Source organism: Zootermopsis nevadensis, unplaced genomic scaffold (assembly GCF_977971745.1).
Source record: "Zootermopsis nevadensis isolate Lab colony 2312 unplaced genomic scaffold, Znev_1.0 Znev_ptg000005l, whole genome shotgun sequence".
NCBI classification, from domain to species: Eukaryota; Metazoa; Arthropoda; class Insecta; order Blattodea; family Termopsidae; genus Zootermopsis; species Zootermopsis nevadensis.
The window spans coordinates 2987662-3003219 of NW_028259137.1; the positions used below are offsets into that span (position 1 = coordinate 2987662).

The following is a 15558-nucleotide window of genomic DNA, read 5'->3' on the forward strand; positions in this document are numbered from 1 at the left end:
GGGGGAGAGGAGGCCTTCACTGGTATCAGACTCTTGTTAACGGGCTATGACACGAAATTAGTTCTCTCTACAGTCCTCATGCTACACTCCGAAGACTTCACCTTCCAACGAGCAAGCACACAGAGAGAGACCCGAGAGTTCACGAAGATCAGCTGATATTGACTACGGTTAGGATAAGAACGGTTAACAGCTGTTAAACAAACCACAAATAAATAAATAACAGTTCCTGGCAGATCGGTGTAGTAGTAACGCTCTAGACTTACAGGAGGTACACGGTTCGAATCTCAAAAATGCTACTGGCTATAATAACTGAGGCCTTTCGTCATATTCGGGCTTTATACACCATGGATAATGCCTTTTGAATCTATCTGCAAGTTAATATTTCTACATCACTCTGTTCTAAACAGAATTTTATTTTAAATAACTTGAGAATAATCATACTTATTATAATTATATACTGTTATGTTAAATAATTATAATTTTTATTAAGGGGAGAAGCAATTAGTATTATTTTAGGACAAGCATGGTACGATACAAGTATTATATATTTTTTTAATTTTATATATGAAATAGTGTCATCCGAATCATGTATAAACATTAATATTATTATTGTTTTGCTCATAAAATTATCACGTGCTATGAGTTACAGCTTATGTCCACTGTCTGGCAATAAATCTAAGGGTGTGTTTGAAGGAAATAACATCAGAAGGAGAAAATTATTATTTAACAAGTTAAAGCCTAGTAAAATCTGTGTACAACCTAATTCAACAATCAGTAACTCTTCATTTTGTATTTATGGATTTTGTATCATTCTCACTGTAAACAGCGATTATTTCCTTAAACAGCGTTAAACAGTCGATCTTTGTAATGGTAAAGTGTTGTGTTTTCTTCGCGGTACGGACTCAATTCTTAAATACGTAATATTTAGACGAGCTTTGACTTCAAAGGGTTAACCAGTTGATCTCTGTAATGGTGAAGAGTTGTGTTTTCTTCGCGGTACGGACTCAATTCTTAAATACGTAATATTTAGACGAGCTTTGACTTCAAAAGGTTAACCAGTCGATCTTTGTAATGGTAAAGTGTTGTGTTTTCTTCGCGGTACGGACTGAATTCTTAAATACGTAATATTTAGACGAGCTTTGACTTCAAAAGGTTAACCAGTCGATCTTTGTAATGGTAAAGTGTTGTGTTTTCTTCGCGGTACGGACTGAATTCTTAAATACGTAATATTTAGACGAGCTTTGACTTCAAAGGGTTAACCAGTTGATCTCTGTAATGGTGAAGAGTTGTGTTTTCTTCGCGGTACGGACTCAATTCTTAAATACGTAATATTTAGACGAGCTTTGACTTCAAAAGGTTAACCAGTCGATCTTTGTAATGGTAAAGTGTTGTGTTTTCTTCGCGGTACGGACTGAATTCTTAAATACGTAATATTTAGACGAGCTTTGACTTCAAAAGGTTAACCAGTCGATCTTTGTAATGGTAAAGTGTTGTGTTTTCTTCGCGGTACGGACTGAATTCTTAAATACGTAATATTTAGACGAGCTTTGACTTCAAAAGGTTAACCAGTCGATCTTTGTAATGGTAAAGTGTTGTGTTTTCTTCGCGGTACGGACTGAATTCTTAAATACGTAATATTTAGACGAGCTTTGACTTCAAAAGGTTAACCAGTCGATCTTTGTAATGGTGAAGAGTTGTGTTTACTTCGCGGTACGGACTGAATACTTAAATGTTATTCCAACTAGTTCTACCCTGACTGAGGTTTTTATTGAAAATGCTATTACACTAAGTATACTATTACAATCAGGTTAACACAGGCTAATACCCAATCATTTTCAGTGATTAATATGTTATTTTACGCTTGAGTGATGCTTCAATATGACATTTAATTTGTATTTCCGATTCGCCAGCATCCAGTAAGACGTGTCTTAGTTTTTTGACTTAACACTCATCATTAAGATCCACAGATACAATAATCACTGTGCCATATTGACGTAATTAACCCTTTAAACCCTGAAATTCAGTTCAACTCTTAAAGCTGAGTTCATCTCTATTATTAGTATATCAGCAAATTAGTGATGTTCAAGGGAATTACCTCGATTTAATGTTGTAAGAATAATTATATACTGTGGGCAAAATTTATAGTTGGTGCATGGTAAATATTTCTATATGCCACTCTATTTAAGGGGGGAGGGGGTTAACAAAATCCATTTTCCGACATAAGATAACTATTTTTCACCAGAGTGACACAGTATTATAGTAGCCTACAAAATGTTTACACGGCAACCCATAATGTAAACCAATAATATCATATTTAATCGAAATCCATTAAGTAGTTTCGGAAGTGAAACAAATGATCGAGCGGGCATGACATCTGATGTTAATTTTACGCACTTCATTATATATAATAAAAGAAACTCTATTTAGTGCATTCGTATTTCATCTATGATAAGGAACGTAATAGGCTATAGTCTATGACAGTGGTATTCGACCTTTTATGTTCTCGTACCCCCAGATATAATTTCTCTTCAACTTTGTACCCCCAAAGTTGTTGGTGTATAATTCAAGTTATACATAGTATATAATCTACATCTAAAATAAATTAAATTTATTTACATTACTGATTATTCAGTGTTTATCGTAAAATAATATTTCTTTTTTAAATTTCACGTACCCCCTAAGATGTCTTCGCGTACCCCCAGATATAATTTCTCTTCAACTTTGTCCCCCCAAAGTATAATTTGTATAATTCAAGTTATACATAGTATATAATCTACATCTAAAATAAATTAAATTTATTTACATTACTGATTATTCAGTGTTTATCGTAAAATAATATTTCTTTTTTAAATTTCACGTACCCCCTAAGATGTCTTCGCGTACCCCCAGATATAATTTCTCTTCAACTTTGTCCCCCCAAAGTATAATTTGTATAATTCAAGTTATACATAGTATATAATCTACATCTAAAATAAATTAAATAAATTATATTACTGATGATTCAGTGTTTATCATAAAATAATATATATATTTTTTTAAATTTCACGTACCCCCTAAGATGTCTTCGCGTACCCCAGGTTGAATACCACTGGTCTATGAGACTAAAACACTGTGTAACGAAAAATATACTGTAAAGCTACACGTATCAAAAGCTCCTCTTAACATATCAACATCTCAACATGTGCCAAAAACCAGGAGTTCATTATTGTCCTTACTTTCTGCACGTAATTATGTGTAAGACACAATGCTTCTGCGTCTTGGCACTACGCCATGAAGGCGCATGGAATGGTGTATAAAGCTTCGGCTATTCCTAACCTCAAAATTGCGTGAATGAGAAAGCAGATATGCAGATACCCATATCTTACGCATGTTGCATGAAGCAGTGGACTCCTTGTTCTTATTTATGAGATATTGCGGAAAACATAGGTAGAATATTAGACAAGCTGAACTCAGAACGCGCCGTAATATTCTTTTTCGTGGAATAAATATAAACAGACAGACCTGTCACTACAGCACATTCAGCGACACAATAAAACAACTGAGCGAGGTGCTTTAACTGCCCCTTTCAAACAACAACATGAATTTAGAAGATACACCGTTAAAAACTGGATATCGAGATGTATTTTCAGGATAAAGATCGGACAACGTCACTTTATAACAAATGTTACATTTCATCCGACGTTGTATATGCTAACCAACGCAGTTAATACAGTGTCGTTTAAAGGCTGGTAACAAATACACACATATTTTGTAAAAACAAAAGCAATGCAGATACATTTTCTCAGTAAATAAATGTAAGTCTGGGTTAAATCATAACTTGCCTATAGCACGTTCAACCTAACCTATGAAATTAATGACAGAGGTTGCAGGTGTTAGTCACAAGGTGGCAGTTTTGTAGCAGGGAGTAAAAAAAAAGAGAAGCGTAATTCGATCGTGTGACCGGGGTGGAGGGGAGAGGGGAAAGGCTCTGTCAAGCGATGACGACACAGCGCCTAGAATCTGCAGCTGGAGGAAGGTGGATTATTTCGTAGAAGACAGATACATCGGGACATCGGGTTCGAATCCCGTTCGAATAATGAATTCACATTCGATTATCTGAAATTTGCGTTCAAACACGTAGAGAAACCTTGTGACAGGCCGGAGTCTACCAAGTGGTTCAAGGACTCCTTCGTAATCAGTTCTGACCTTGAACAATCCGAGACCTTGTCTTGAAAGCTCACGGCTTCTTTAATCATCTGATACAAGCAGAGAAACTGCCGTTTGAACACTGGACAATTGTTTCTGAATCGTTTTAATAACATGACAATATTCTTCAATAATTCGATCACTGGATTATTTACATTAAATTAACATTACCTGTCTGGACTCAGTTTTATGTCAGGTAATCAGCTGTTTGGAAGATTATATAAATTTAAAAAACCGCGTATACGTGGAAATACGATTGGCGAGGAAATGTTTGGTTCGATGTTGACAGCTTTGCAGTAATGAGACGGGGTTCAACAGTTCAATGGATTACGAACCGGTTACGACCTGACAGGGTTAACCGCGTAAACATGAAAATGCACGCAGAGACATCTATTATTATGAGCAGATCCCAAAATTTCAAAACACACTAACTGAACTTCATTGGAATGTCGGAAAACCGTGTAACATGTGCTAATTGGAGAAAAACACGTGTAATGTGGAACGGCTTAGAAAATTACACAAAATGCATTTACAGACATGTTTTATACACACCGGTACACTGGAAGTTACTTCCGTTTGTTTTATAATTACTGCGAGTTAACTGGATTCACTTCCATTTCGCCATCACCAAGTGTCACCTTGACTGGTGATAACGACAGCATGCGACCATTTGCTGTTAGACTACACTTTGACCACAAGTCGAAAATGCCTCTCGTAATGCTTGTATCAAAGCAAACAACTCATATCTCGCAGTATTAACTATTTTCAAGCCCGTATTTTCCTCAGAAACCCATTATTCAGCTTCACAATAACTTGTATCATTCATATACATATTTTTTTTCTGGGTTAAAGTTCATTGTAATGTCGAAAAGGAGGCTGCAACGTACAATCATGGACCCACAGTAAGAAAATTCTTCTTCCCGTCTTGATATTCTGTATAAAACAGACCGACTTACAACTTAAAGGGCATTAGTAATTCACACGAGTAAAACTTGATTGAAATTAACACCCACAAATATAATTTAAGTTCCTAAAACAGACAGCAAACGTTTCTCGAAGCACCCTTAACAGCTGATCTTGGTAACCAAAGTCAAAAGTTGTCTACGAACTCCACCCAACTCATCCTCCGGTCCCTATACACAGCCAGATAAATCCAATCCACGCCCCAAACCCTATTTCCTTAAGATAAATATTAATGTTATCTTACCATCTACGCTTCAGTCATCCGAGTGGCCTCTCCATTCAGGCTTTCCAACAAAAATTTCGTGTGCATTTATCACCTCCTTGCGCGCTACATGCATCGCCCGTATCATAATGCTTGATTTCATCGTCATATTTGAAGAAAACTATGAATGTTCTCACATAATAATTTCCTCAAACTCACTGGTATAAAGTTTAGTTTCCCAAGTACCTTACTTTTGTCAAAATAAAACATAATTCATGATCTTTGCAGTAGTTTGTTGTTATAGAAGTTGGAATTTACAATTCAAATAGCTAAATACATGTGACAGAGTCATTCTTGAGGAAATTATAGTCGTCCACACACTCAAATAATTCTTAGCCTTTCATGGAAGAGCAAAGGTTCATTACCATATTCAGAAGAACAAATCTAAACCCAAAACCATGTAAAGATATTTCCTTAAAACCCACTTTAATATTATCATATCACCTATACCTACGTCTCCCGAGTTATCACTGCCCTTCAAGCTTGCAAACCAAAACTCTGCACGCATTTCTTATATCCCAAAGTGTGCTACATGTCTCACCTATTTTCCACACGTAATTTGATAATCTGTGAAGAGTGCAAGATAAATAATATTACAGCGAAATAATAAACATTATATAGCCACGGTGGTCTAGCGGTTAGAACGCTGGGGGTCTCGGGTTCGATTCCCGGCGGTGCCCGAATTTATAACTTGTGTTGGGCAAGGCCGTGGTCTAGGCAACACGGAGTTTTCCTCCGGGGGCTTCCCCGGTTTCTCCGTGGCATCCCATTCACACACAGAAGAAGGCAATGGCAAACCACTTCTGGATCATCTGCCAAGAACGTATATGAACAGGTCCCAGTCCGAGAAAAGGATGGAAGGATCCTGTTCATATGGACCTGACGTCAGACAGAACACTAAATAAATAATAAACATTGGAACTTTCGCAATCCACGGTTAAACCATAAATCTTTGGATAGTCCTTAGACAATGCGGTGCTGAAGTGTTATTTATAACACCAGTTTTACGACTCAATTAAGCTCTATATACAGTCAGTAATTTGAATAAACTTCATGATTACGACATCGGGTAGTGTGGGTGACTTTAGCGTCGTCCCCAGGGTACACGAAACTGCATGCGTCTCATGTTTCTGTTCTAAACAGACGATTGGCGTTAAGACGAGACGTGGTTCAGGTGGGAAGTAGAAGATTTTATTATTATAATTCCCAACGGCGCCATAGACAGCATCTCCGGTCCATCCCCTCGCACATCGCATCAATCCACGACTGCAGTTTGGTAGTTATTTTAGTCTCGGCGAACCTAACCTAACTAGAGAGTGTAGCAGGTGTGCCATTACGCCGTAATGTTCACCTGAATCGCTAACTGCTACTTTAACGTCTGATGCACCGGTCAGATGCATCGGCCATGTTACGGGACGACGAACGGAAATGAGGACATTGTTCGGTAGATCGGGCATCATGTGGTCGTTAGGGACTTGCTTCGCTCTACGACCAAATTAACGTTCAACGTCAGTCTACATTAAGCGAGAACTTCTTTTATGTCAGTCTCTTATTTACATGAAATTAAAAACAAACACGACATGAAAGCGTCTCATCTTAGAATACGTGGGTAAGTCCTACAGAATACACGTCCCATTAGAACCCACGTCATTTTATTATAAACCTTTCTGAACTGACAAATAATTTTAGCCTATGCAGTGTTAACCTGTTTCGTCAGAAAAGGATAATTCGTGTATTCGCTCGTGTTGTAAATATTATAATAAAAGTTATAAAATACTTTATTTACATGTGAAAATTAAATCCATAGCATTTAAATATATTAAACTGGAAAAAAAAAATGATTTCGGCTGAGAAAATTCATGGACCGAAACATCTAGTTTCAAATGGGACGACATTTATATGGATCTTACCGAATTTACCTGCTACGGAATAAGTCTAAAGTTACTTAGACAAAGGTCGGTTGATAACTAGCAACCCAGATTAACTTATTCAGGCGAACAATCACACACCACTCACGGACGCGTGACAAACCAGAAGTTGTTCAATATATTGTGAGAGAATTCCGGAACTCGTATGTTGACATCCGCTTCCGGTACTCACTCTGCTCTCAAGGGTACCAACATTACAGTCACCTAATGTTTCCCCCTTGAATGTATACCATCTTGACAAACGCTTTAAATAAATGTAGGAATTGACATTTTCATGGCGGTGAGTTTGAAAACGTCCGTCTTCTTGTTTGTTGCGAGATGGTGTCTGGTAGAAGTTTACCGACGTTTCGGAGGTACTTGCTGCTTCCATCATCAGGGCGATAACCTCTGAAACGTCGTTCCTAAATTCATTCGTATGTCTGTCTGTAACCACAATTTTTAGGACGCGTTTTTAAGAAAGCTTACGAACCCGTCTGTTGACAAATTGAAATTCACACTACGGCTTATTGGTGCGACTCGAAATGCAGTTCTAATCTAATCTAATCTAGTTAAAGAAGTTGGAAGGAGATTATACGTTCCTTTCATGCACATCAGACACGAAACGTTTGTATTGGCGTGCTGTACGTAAGGCAAAGAATGACTTTCGCGTCTGCGTGACGAATCTCAGCAGCCCCGGGGGGCTTCTTCGCCAATGCAGTGCCTGTTCAAAGGGAGTCACGGCACATCCGCCAACCAGAACTGCGAGGGAGAAAACCCCCAGGTTTTATTTCTGGGGGCGGGGGGGGGGGCGAAATTTCGAGAGGAAATAAACTTACGTCTAGTCAAGTGAGTTCTTGGAAGGTTCTACGTCTGAAAATTAAGGTATTTGTATTGCTATACGATTCTATGGCCGCAACTATAAAATATACACATGGTTAGCGTATCTAACTAGATTGGGAGAGTTCATCTTTAGAAGAAAAACAGTTCGCTTATCTGGTCAAGAAATTTTCCACGTCTATGGAACCCAAAAGTCTATTATCGTGTTCATAGGAGCCCACCAATGGCCCCTACCCTAGCCAGATGAATCCAATCCACACCCTCCAAAAATTTCGTAACATCTCCCTGATGATGGAGGCAACAAGGACCTCTGAAACGTTGCTAAACTTCTACCAGACTACACGGTGCTAAAATTCAAAAGACAGCCATCTTCGGACTCACTGCTGTGAGAACCTCACATGCTGTTTTTTTACGGAGTCCCACGCCCAATTCCCAAGCCGGGTAACCACCCCTTTTCGGCTGTCCACATTTTTTTTTACTTAAGTTAAGAAATATTGTAATAACATTGTAAATTTATAACGTGCTACGTCCTTCAGTTCTTGTAGCAAGCAGTAACAATTTTTCTATTGCTGAAAATCCATATTTATTTATTTATTTATATATTTTTCCCATCACACGGACATTAAAAAGTTCCAGGAATTTTACATCTCTCCATTCCTAACCGATACATCGAGAGCCGAAGAACGGTACTTTAGATGTCGTAACACCCTATACGATAAAGCCACCCCCCTACACGCCATGTATGTCGCTTGGGGGGAGAGCAGTATAGCTCGTACTCTTTCCTGACCTCGGCACTAGATGGGGGTGAGAGGTCAGCGCTTTACTCCAGGGAAAGGACCACGGCACCCATTGGATAGGAGGCCAGGTAGGACCCTGAACCGGTCTGGACGCAGAGGCTATAGGAAAAATCATTTGCCACCGTCAGGGACCGAACCCCGGTCGTCCAGCCCGCAGCTACCGCGGCTCGGCAGGTTATATTATTGTCAGGTAAATATTACTAAATAATTATTTTATTGTTTAATGTGTGACAGTTGGTAATGCATATTATATAAATAAAAATTTCATTACAATATTGCACACAAATTAATACATAAATTAAGATCACAACGTACAATTAATCATAATTACACAAATAAAGCAGCATACTTTTAAGAGGGCAATTCGTTTTGTTGAAGGCATTCTTACATTTGAGGCTACAAATATGTAGTTAACGTAATTATTGGAGTTCACGAAAGAAATGAACTGATACGCTCTGTACTCTAAACCCATGTGTGTGTGTACAGGGATACCTCGAAGCCTTGGTTCGTATCGTCTGGGTATAACGCCCAACAGGCTTCAGTGAGCACAGTAAATTGTTCGGGCTAGAATATAGAAAAAAAAAAACAGCATTGTATTCGGTGAAATACGGAATTAGCTTTTCAAACGTCACACGAACGCAAATATATCTCAACAGCAAAAATTTATTAAAATATAGAAACGAAGACAAATATTTTGACAATTCAAAGCAACACAAAATGCATTTGTGGATTTCATACTATCCTCTGACAGCATCAACTGATTGTTTCTTGCAACTGGGAAGCGTTGTTTTCATTCAGACTGGAACTGAACTTTTTAATATTATATTATTACTTTTGTGATTAAAATGGTAAACATAAATTCGAGAATAATTGCACTCTGGCGTTAAAAATAAAAAAATCTATTACCTCCACGTAATTTATTGTTCATATTGCCAACTTAAACGAAATGATTTCGCATCTAGTTTACGAGATATCTCTCCGACTGTTACATTTAAATCAATGACGAACATGAATGACACATGACTTCAGTTTCAAGACCATTCATGATTTCCCAGAAAAAAACACAAACCACGTAAGCTGGAAATATCCAAACTAGCTTAATTCTGAGAACAAGTTTCCAAGACCTCTTGAAGGAATTCAAACCGTGTCACCAACAACTCGAGAAGACTGGACACTACGACCATCATAAAACAATACGTACGCTATATTACACCACAGACGCGATTAGAAAATTCATTATCTTTCAAAATACTAGGAACGTTACAGAAATAAAAACTGTGACGTAACATTATTATTTTTTCAACCACAAAAATATAATAAAGTAAAATTATATAAAACTTAGATTACCGGCAAAAAAATCAGAGAAATTCTCTGTTAATTACATTATTCCCTCTGCGTCCTACAAATATGTAGCCTCAATAAACAGCCAGTCTCTAATTTAATGCCCGATAAGAGTTATTCTGAAGCATTATTTTATGAGTACCAATACTGTAGTTAAATAAACATGTCTAAAAACTTTCAATACAGTGATTAATGGCACACAACTACAAAGTTATTCAGGACTACATTATACAAAAAATACTGCAATCAAAAGTTTACTACAGAAAATTATCGCCCAAGAACGCAACCCCAGGACAACACGAAGTTCAACAACAAAATTTTTCGATTTAAGCGTTATACAGACATTTCCAAGAAGCCCCCTACAATCACAAACCTCAACATCAAAATATCAATCTCTAAACTATTATTACGAAAAAGATAAAACACTGATTTTTATTTCTTACTGATATAACGCGTTAAATAATCTGAGTAAAAGTTCTCTCTCTCTCTAGCGATGTTAAGAATGCCACCAACTACAAATTTAAAATTAAAAAGTGCGCAAAGCTCCGAAGAATTCTAGATGCAAATTATTCTTATCGGGGTTGTGATCACAGACAATATTTTGGAATGGTGAAGACACGCTAATGGAATGAGATTTCGTAAACAAGACGAGTGCTGACACCTACAGTTACTATTTATTACGACAACCATCCACACTAAAACAAATTGGAGTGTGGAAGAATTTATATTTTCAGCTATGTAAAAAATCATAATATACACATCGTAAATAATTACTGTTAAATATGGAAGATACAATTTCTTGAAGGCACAAGGCACAAAATATACACGAGCTCAAATAGACCTCGAGAAGAAATACGTTTCTACCGATAATGTCTCTGTTCATATAGGGACCTACGTATATTTTGGGAATACATCTAAATAAAATTTCTCGAAAACAAATACATATCTTGAGACTAGCAAATTTTCGGAGGTGTATAGACTAGAACATAAGAAAAATCACACAACTCTTCTTCGATGTGACGTTATGCTTACTTTAATATATATAAGCCAATTTCCGTTAGTTCTGCGAAATTACATCATTACATCGACCAGAACTCACATATGAATCTGCTACTTCTCAGGCATTAGCAATGCACAGTAATATTGACATTTTGGATGCAATGTTCCTGTTTCATGCTAGATCACAAATTAGTAAGTACAATTACATAATTAGTTCAGATCTAGACCCCACAGTATAATGGGTACCATCAGCTCCTTCAGTATCCAGCACACGCCAAAGACCACAATAGCAAAAACACATCGCGAAATTCTCTACTCATCGTAATAAGGTTTCCAGCAGAACCATCGGTGGAAACTCTGGTGTTCTTTGTCTAGATGTAACCATATTCAAATTACGTATAGCTAGTCTGATTTAGGTAGGACACTATTCTGCGCATTGCACGGACTGGAAGGGGAGTTGTAGAAGGAGAAAGCTGCTGTTGTAGTATGTCCTTCGACCGCTTGACTGCGCATGGAAGCTTTTACACCCCGAGTTCTGCGGTATAGCTATAAGACAACGTACACACACACAACGTCGCTTTCAATGTACAGAGATACACACTACAGAAATTCAGACAGTACTGCCACCACTTAAAAACAGCACCAAGTGGTTCTTCTTGCCAACCTCGGAGCCCTGGAATTCCTCCAGCAACTGTGGACAGAATACAAAACACTCTACATCATCATCTTCAAAATTTCATCAGCAAAGACTCAAAACACAAGAAGTTCCCATCGTTTCAGTTTCTGGGCCAAACGTTAAAACGGAACAACCATCGATTACAGATATCAGCAGTAAAGACAGGGCAAACGAACAAACGTGTAATGATGATAATACGGACGTGGAATGTAGCAAACACAGGGGAGATGAGAAATGCGTACAAAATTTTGGTTAGGAAGTCTGAAGGAAGAGACAACTCGGAAGACCTAGGTGTAGATGGGAGAACAACATTAAAATGCATAAGAAGGAAACAAGGAGACAAAGCGTGCACTGGATTCATCTGAAGGTGAGGAATTTCTTCACGTGATGAGAGTACTAACAATAGCATACATAAACAGAAACACTGCAGTCAAAATAGGAATTTCGACATTTTCAGAAGGAACAGGAAAGACAATGATTACAACACATCGACTCTGGAACTGGAGGACAGCAGGTGCCTGCATACAACTAAAGATGTCTCTTACGTTCTGCCCCCCAACATCGGGACAGGATCTTCAGAAATTTAAAACAATTAATCAACTGCATCAACACCATAGTAGTCTAATTACCAAAGTGGCAACCCTTACTGAAACATTTCATATTACAGGTGTGATTACACCACAGGATGCCCCAAAAACATATATACACAATGCTGACGTATTAAATGGTTGCGTGTACATATTTTTGGGACACGTTAACACGCGTGTAATATGCCTATGTCAGCTTTGCAGCTGTAAAGATGCCTCTGAATATTCCACAGATCAGTCAACCCAGTTGCATATAACGTCAAAATAACAACGTTGCTTTAAAATTAAAATACAATTTACTCTTGTATATGCCTTATTGATCATGCTCATGTCACGCTTAGGTCAGGGACAGGCCAATTTCATGTCAAGGGCAGCCCGACTGCCTTTAAATTTTTTAAACTAATTTCAAGGTCATTTTTTTCGAAATCTTTTTTCTGTCGAAGTACATTTGTCTGAATGACCATACTCATGTCACGATTAAGACTGTTATAGCTAAAGGTCGTGTCAGTTTCTCGACTATATCAGACCAAGTGTTTGCCGGTTATAGGCCTTTAAATTTTTCAAGTACATTCTAGAGTCAATTATTCAAACGCCTATATATGCCGTATTGTATGTGCCTGGAGGACAATAATCTTGACATGTTGAGTTCACGGATAGGCCTACGTCATGATAAGGTTACGACAGTCTTGGCTCGACGGTTTGCCGAATATCGGCCCTTACATTTTTCAAGGTCATTTTTTGAAACGCTTAATTCTGCCGAATTGCTTGTATCTGAATGACCACACTCATGTCACGTTGAAGGCACGGATAGGCCTACGTCATGTCTATATCACGACAATATCATCCGAACGGTTTGCAGAATAGAAGCAATGAGGTGCATTTAAAGGAGATGATCTTCGAGACACCGTTTAGGACATCGGATATCATTCTGAATTAATTACTCCTGATAACCAGTTCAAATTCATAGCAAACAATACTTGCGTCCTGATACGTCTAGTTAGTAACATACTATGAGGTCTCCAAAGTGACAGAGAACAATTCTGACGAGCAAATACAGACAGTGGAATGACCACACACGATACCCACACAGAACACCTGTAAAATGTAGGTCAGCAAAACGTGATCATATGCTGAAATGAATTTAGTTTTTATTCGAACAACCCACAGCATGTCAAAAGTCTTGACTCGTCATAACTGACTGCTTCCAAATGTGACGTAAGACGTAAGACACTACAATCTCACCGCACGATACTCGAGGAAGTGTTTGGGCAAAACACTTTGTAAAGCAAAGTCAGTCAACCAGAAAAGAAAATTTCTACCACAGCACTCAGGAGCTATCTGCACTGGAACTTGGGTTTTTTTGAAGAGAGAATCAGGTCACCTAAATAAGTTACTGTATTGCAACAAGAGGGTGGCTTCTATACGGTCTTCCTGGCCTTCCGTCCGCCTTATACAAGCAGGCGGATGGCTCAGCCTGGTTAAGTGCTAACACTGCGGATACAACTCGGGGCCCCTGATCTAATTACGACCGCCAGGTAAAGTAGTTCAGCATTACCAAGCTTTTAAGGCGGGTTAGCCAAGTTGTCCGGAGAAAGGGGTTACACTGCCGAGGTCACCACTAACACGCCTTTCTTCCCAACAGAAGCTAATACAAAGCGATGGGGCACATCACCTATAGTTTATTAGGTTTGTTCTTGTATACAGAGAGCTTACAATGCAGTCTCCTTCTCCGCATACTAAGCGCAAAATTGCATACATATAACACACAACAAATTTAACCCCTTTACCGTAAATTCTAAGCAACTGTTCCTACAACAGAGTCTTATTTCAATAGCTTATAGTCGTTCAGTCGCTTAAGGTTCATCGCCGTGCTCATAAAAGACTGTCACTGGACACTAATATAGGTCAGTACGACCCGAAATCGATATAAATCGATCTCTCGCCTATATATATAAATATCGGCTTATTCACTTCGAGGTTTACCGCTGAGTGACAATTCTGAACGTGTGATAGTTTTAATGTCAGAAAATTTCTCGTTCCGTGGCTCAGTAAAACATACGACAGTCACGAGTATCAAAAAAAACGAAGAAATTAAGTCCTTTTTATAGTTCAACGACTTCAATAACGCATTTGAACTGTGAAAACATTACCGAAATTAAACATCACCTGCTTATCAGCTGAAAGTAGCCCTAATTCTATAATTGCAATGAATTTATTTCAAATGGTTCTTTTCCGGTTGTTGGTTTCCCAATAAATTTTCTAATAAAATAATTATTCATTATGATTTGTCCCCTAAAAACAAAGCATTATACTTTCGTGTTCTGGAATTTTAACGGCAGGACATTCATCTGAGAAATTAAATCTTGAGAAGGCCACTCGATGTTCCATCGTGACAATACGCCTTACCATGAAGTGTTTTTGGCAAACATTTGTACAACAAAAACAGACTCGGAACAACCACAGCAGATACTTAATTTGACACCGTGTGACCTTTTAAATTTTCCAAAACCAGAAATTTCGTTTAAAAGGACCTGTTTTTGAATCGCTTGAAAACATTTACAGCAAAAAGACGAGAGTACTGAGAAGTCTTCGGGAAAACGACATCCATTTATATTTTCTGTCATGGCACGTAAAGTCAAATGGGGGAGTACAACGTCAGCTGAGGTTATTTTTACACAATCCTAAGTTGTCTAACTTACCTGGTAGCTGACTTCCTGCTCAAGAATGGCTCTGTTCTGTTGGTTGCCGCTGCAGCAGGCGAGAAGTGTGGGGAACAACAAACAGGAAAGCGAAGGGTTGCTGAAATACGGGAAGGGTAAGTTGCAGAGTTGTTGGAGGACCGTGGGCATGTACCCGGACTGGATCATCATCTGAAAACACGAGAATATCCCAGTCAGTTCGGCCACACACCCTTCTCATCTTATTTTCCAGCACGACGGATGGCACAACAGAGCGAAATTCACGCGCTGATAAAATCAAAACGTTTTTATTTGTAGAGGTCCCA

General features: G+C 38.2%; 1 protein-coding gene across 3 annotated transcripts in view; it reads right to left on the reverse strand.

The window, feature by feature from the left end:
- Nucleotides 1–15558, reverse strand: part of ssp3 (SCAPER domain-containing protein short spindle 3) — a 314720-nt gene that overhangs the window by 204979 nt on the left and 94183 nt on the right. For 2 of the 3 annotated variants that reach the window (XM_087343366.1, XM_087343365.1), the window contains exon 24: nucleotides 15254–15424. In XM_087343366.1, coding sequence (XP_087199492.1) covers nucleotides 15254–15424 — 171 coding nt within the window. Of the gene's footprint in view, nucleotides 1–9146; nucleotides 11983–15253; nucleotides 15425–15558 lie in introns of those variants that run through there. The other variant, XM_087343367.1, reaches the window with a different exon arrangement.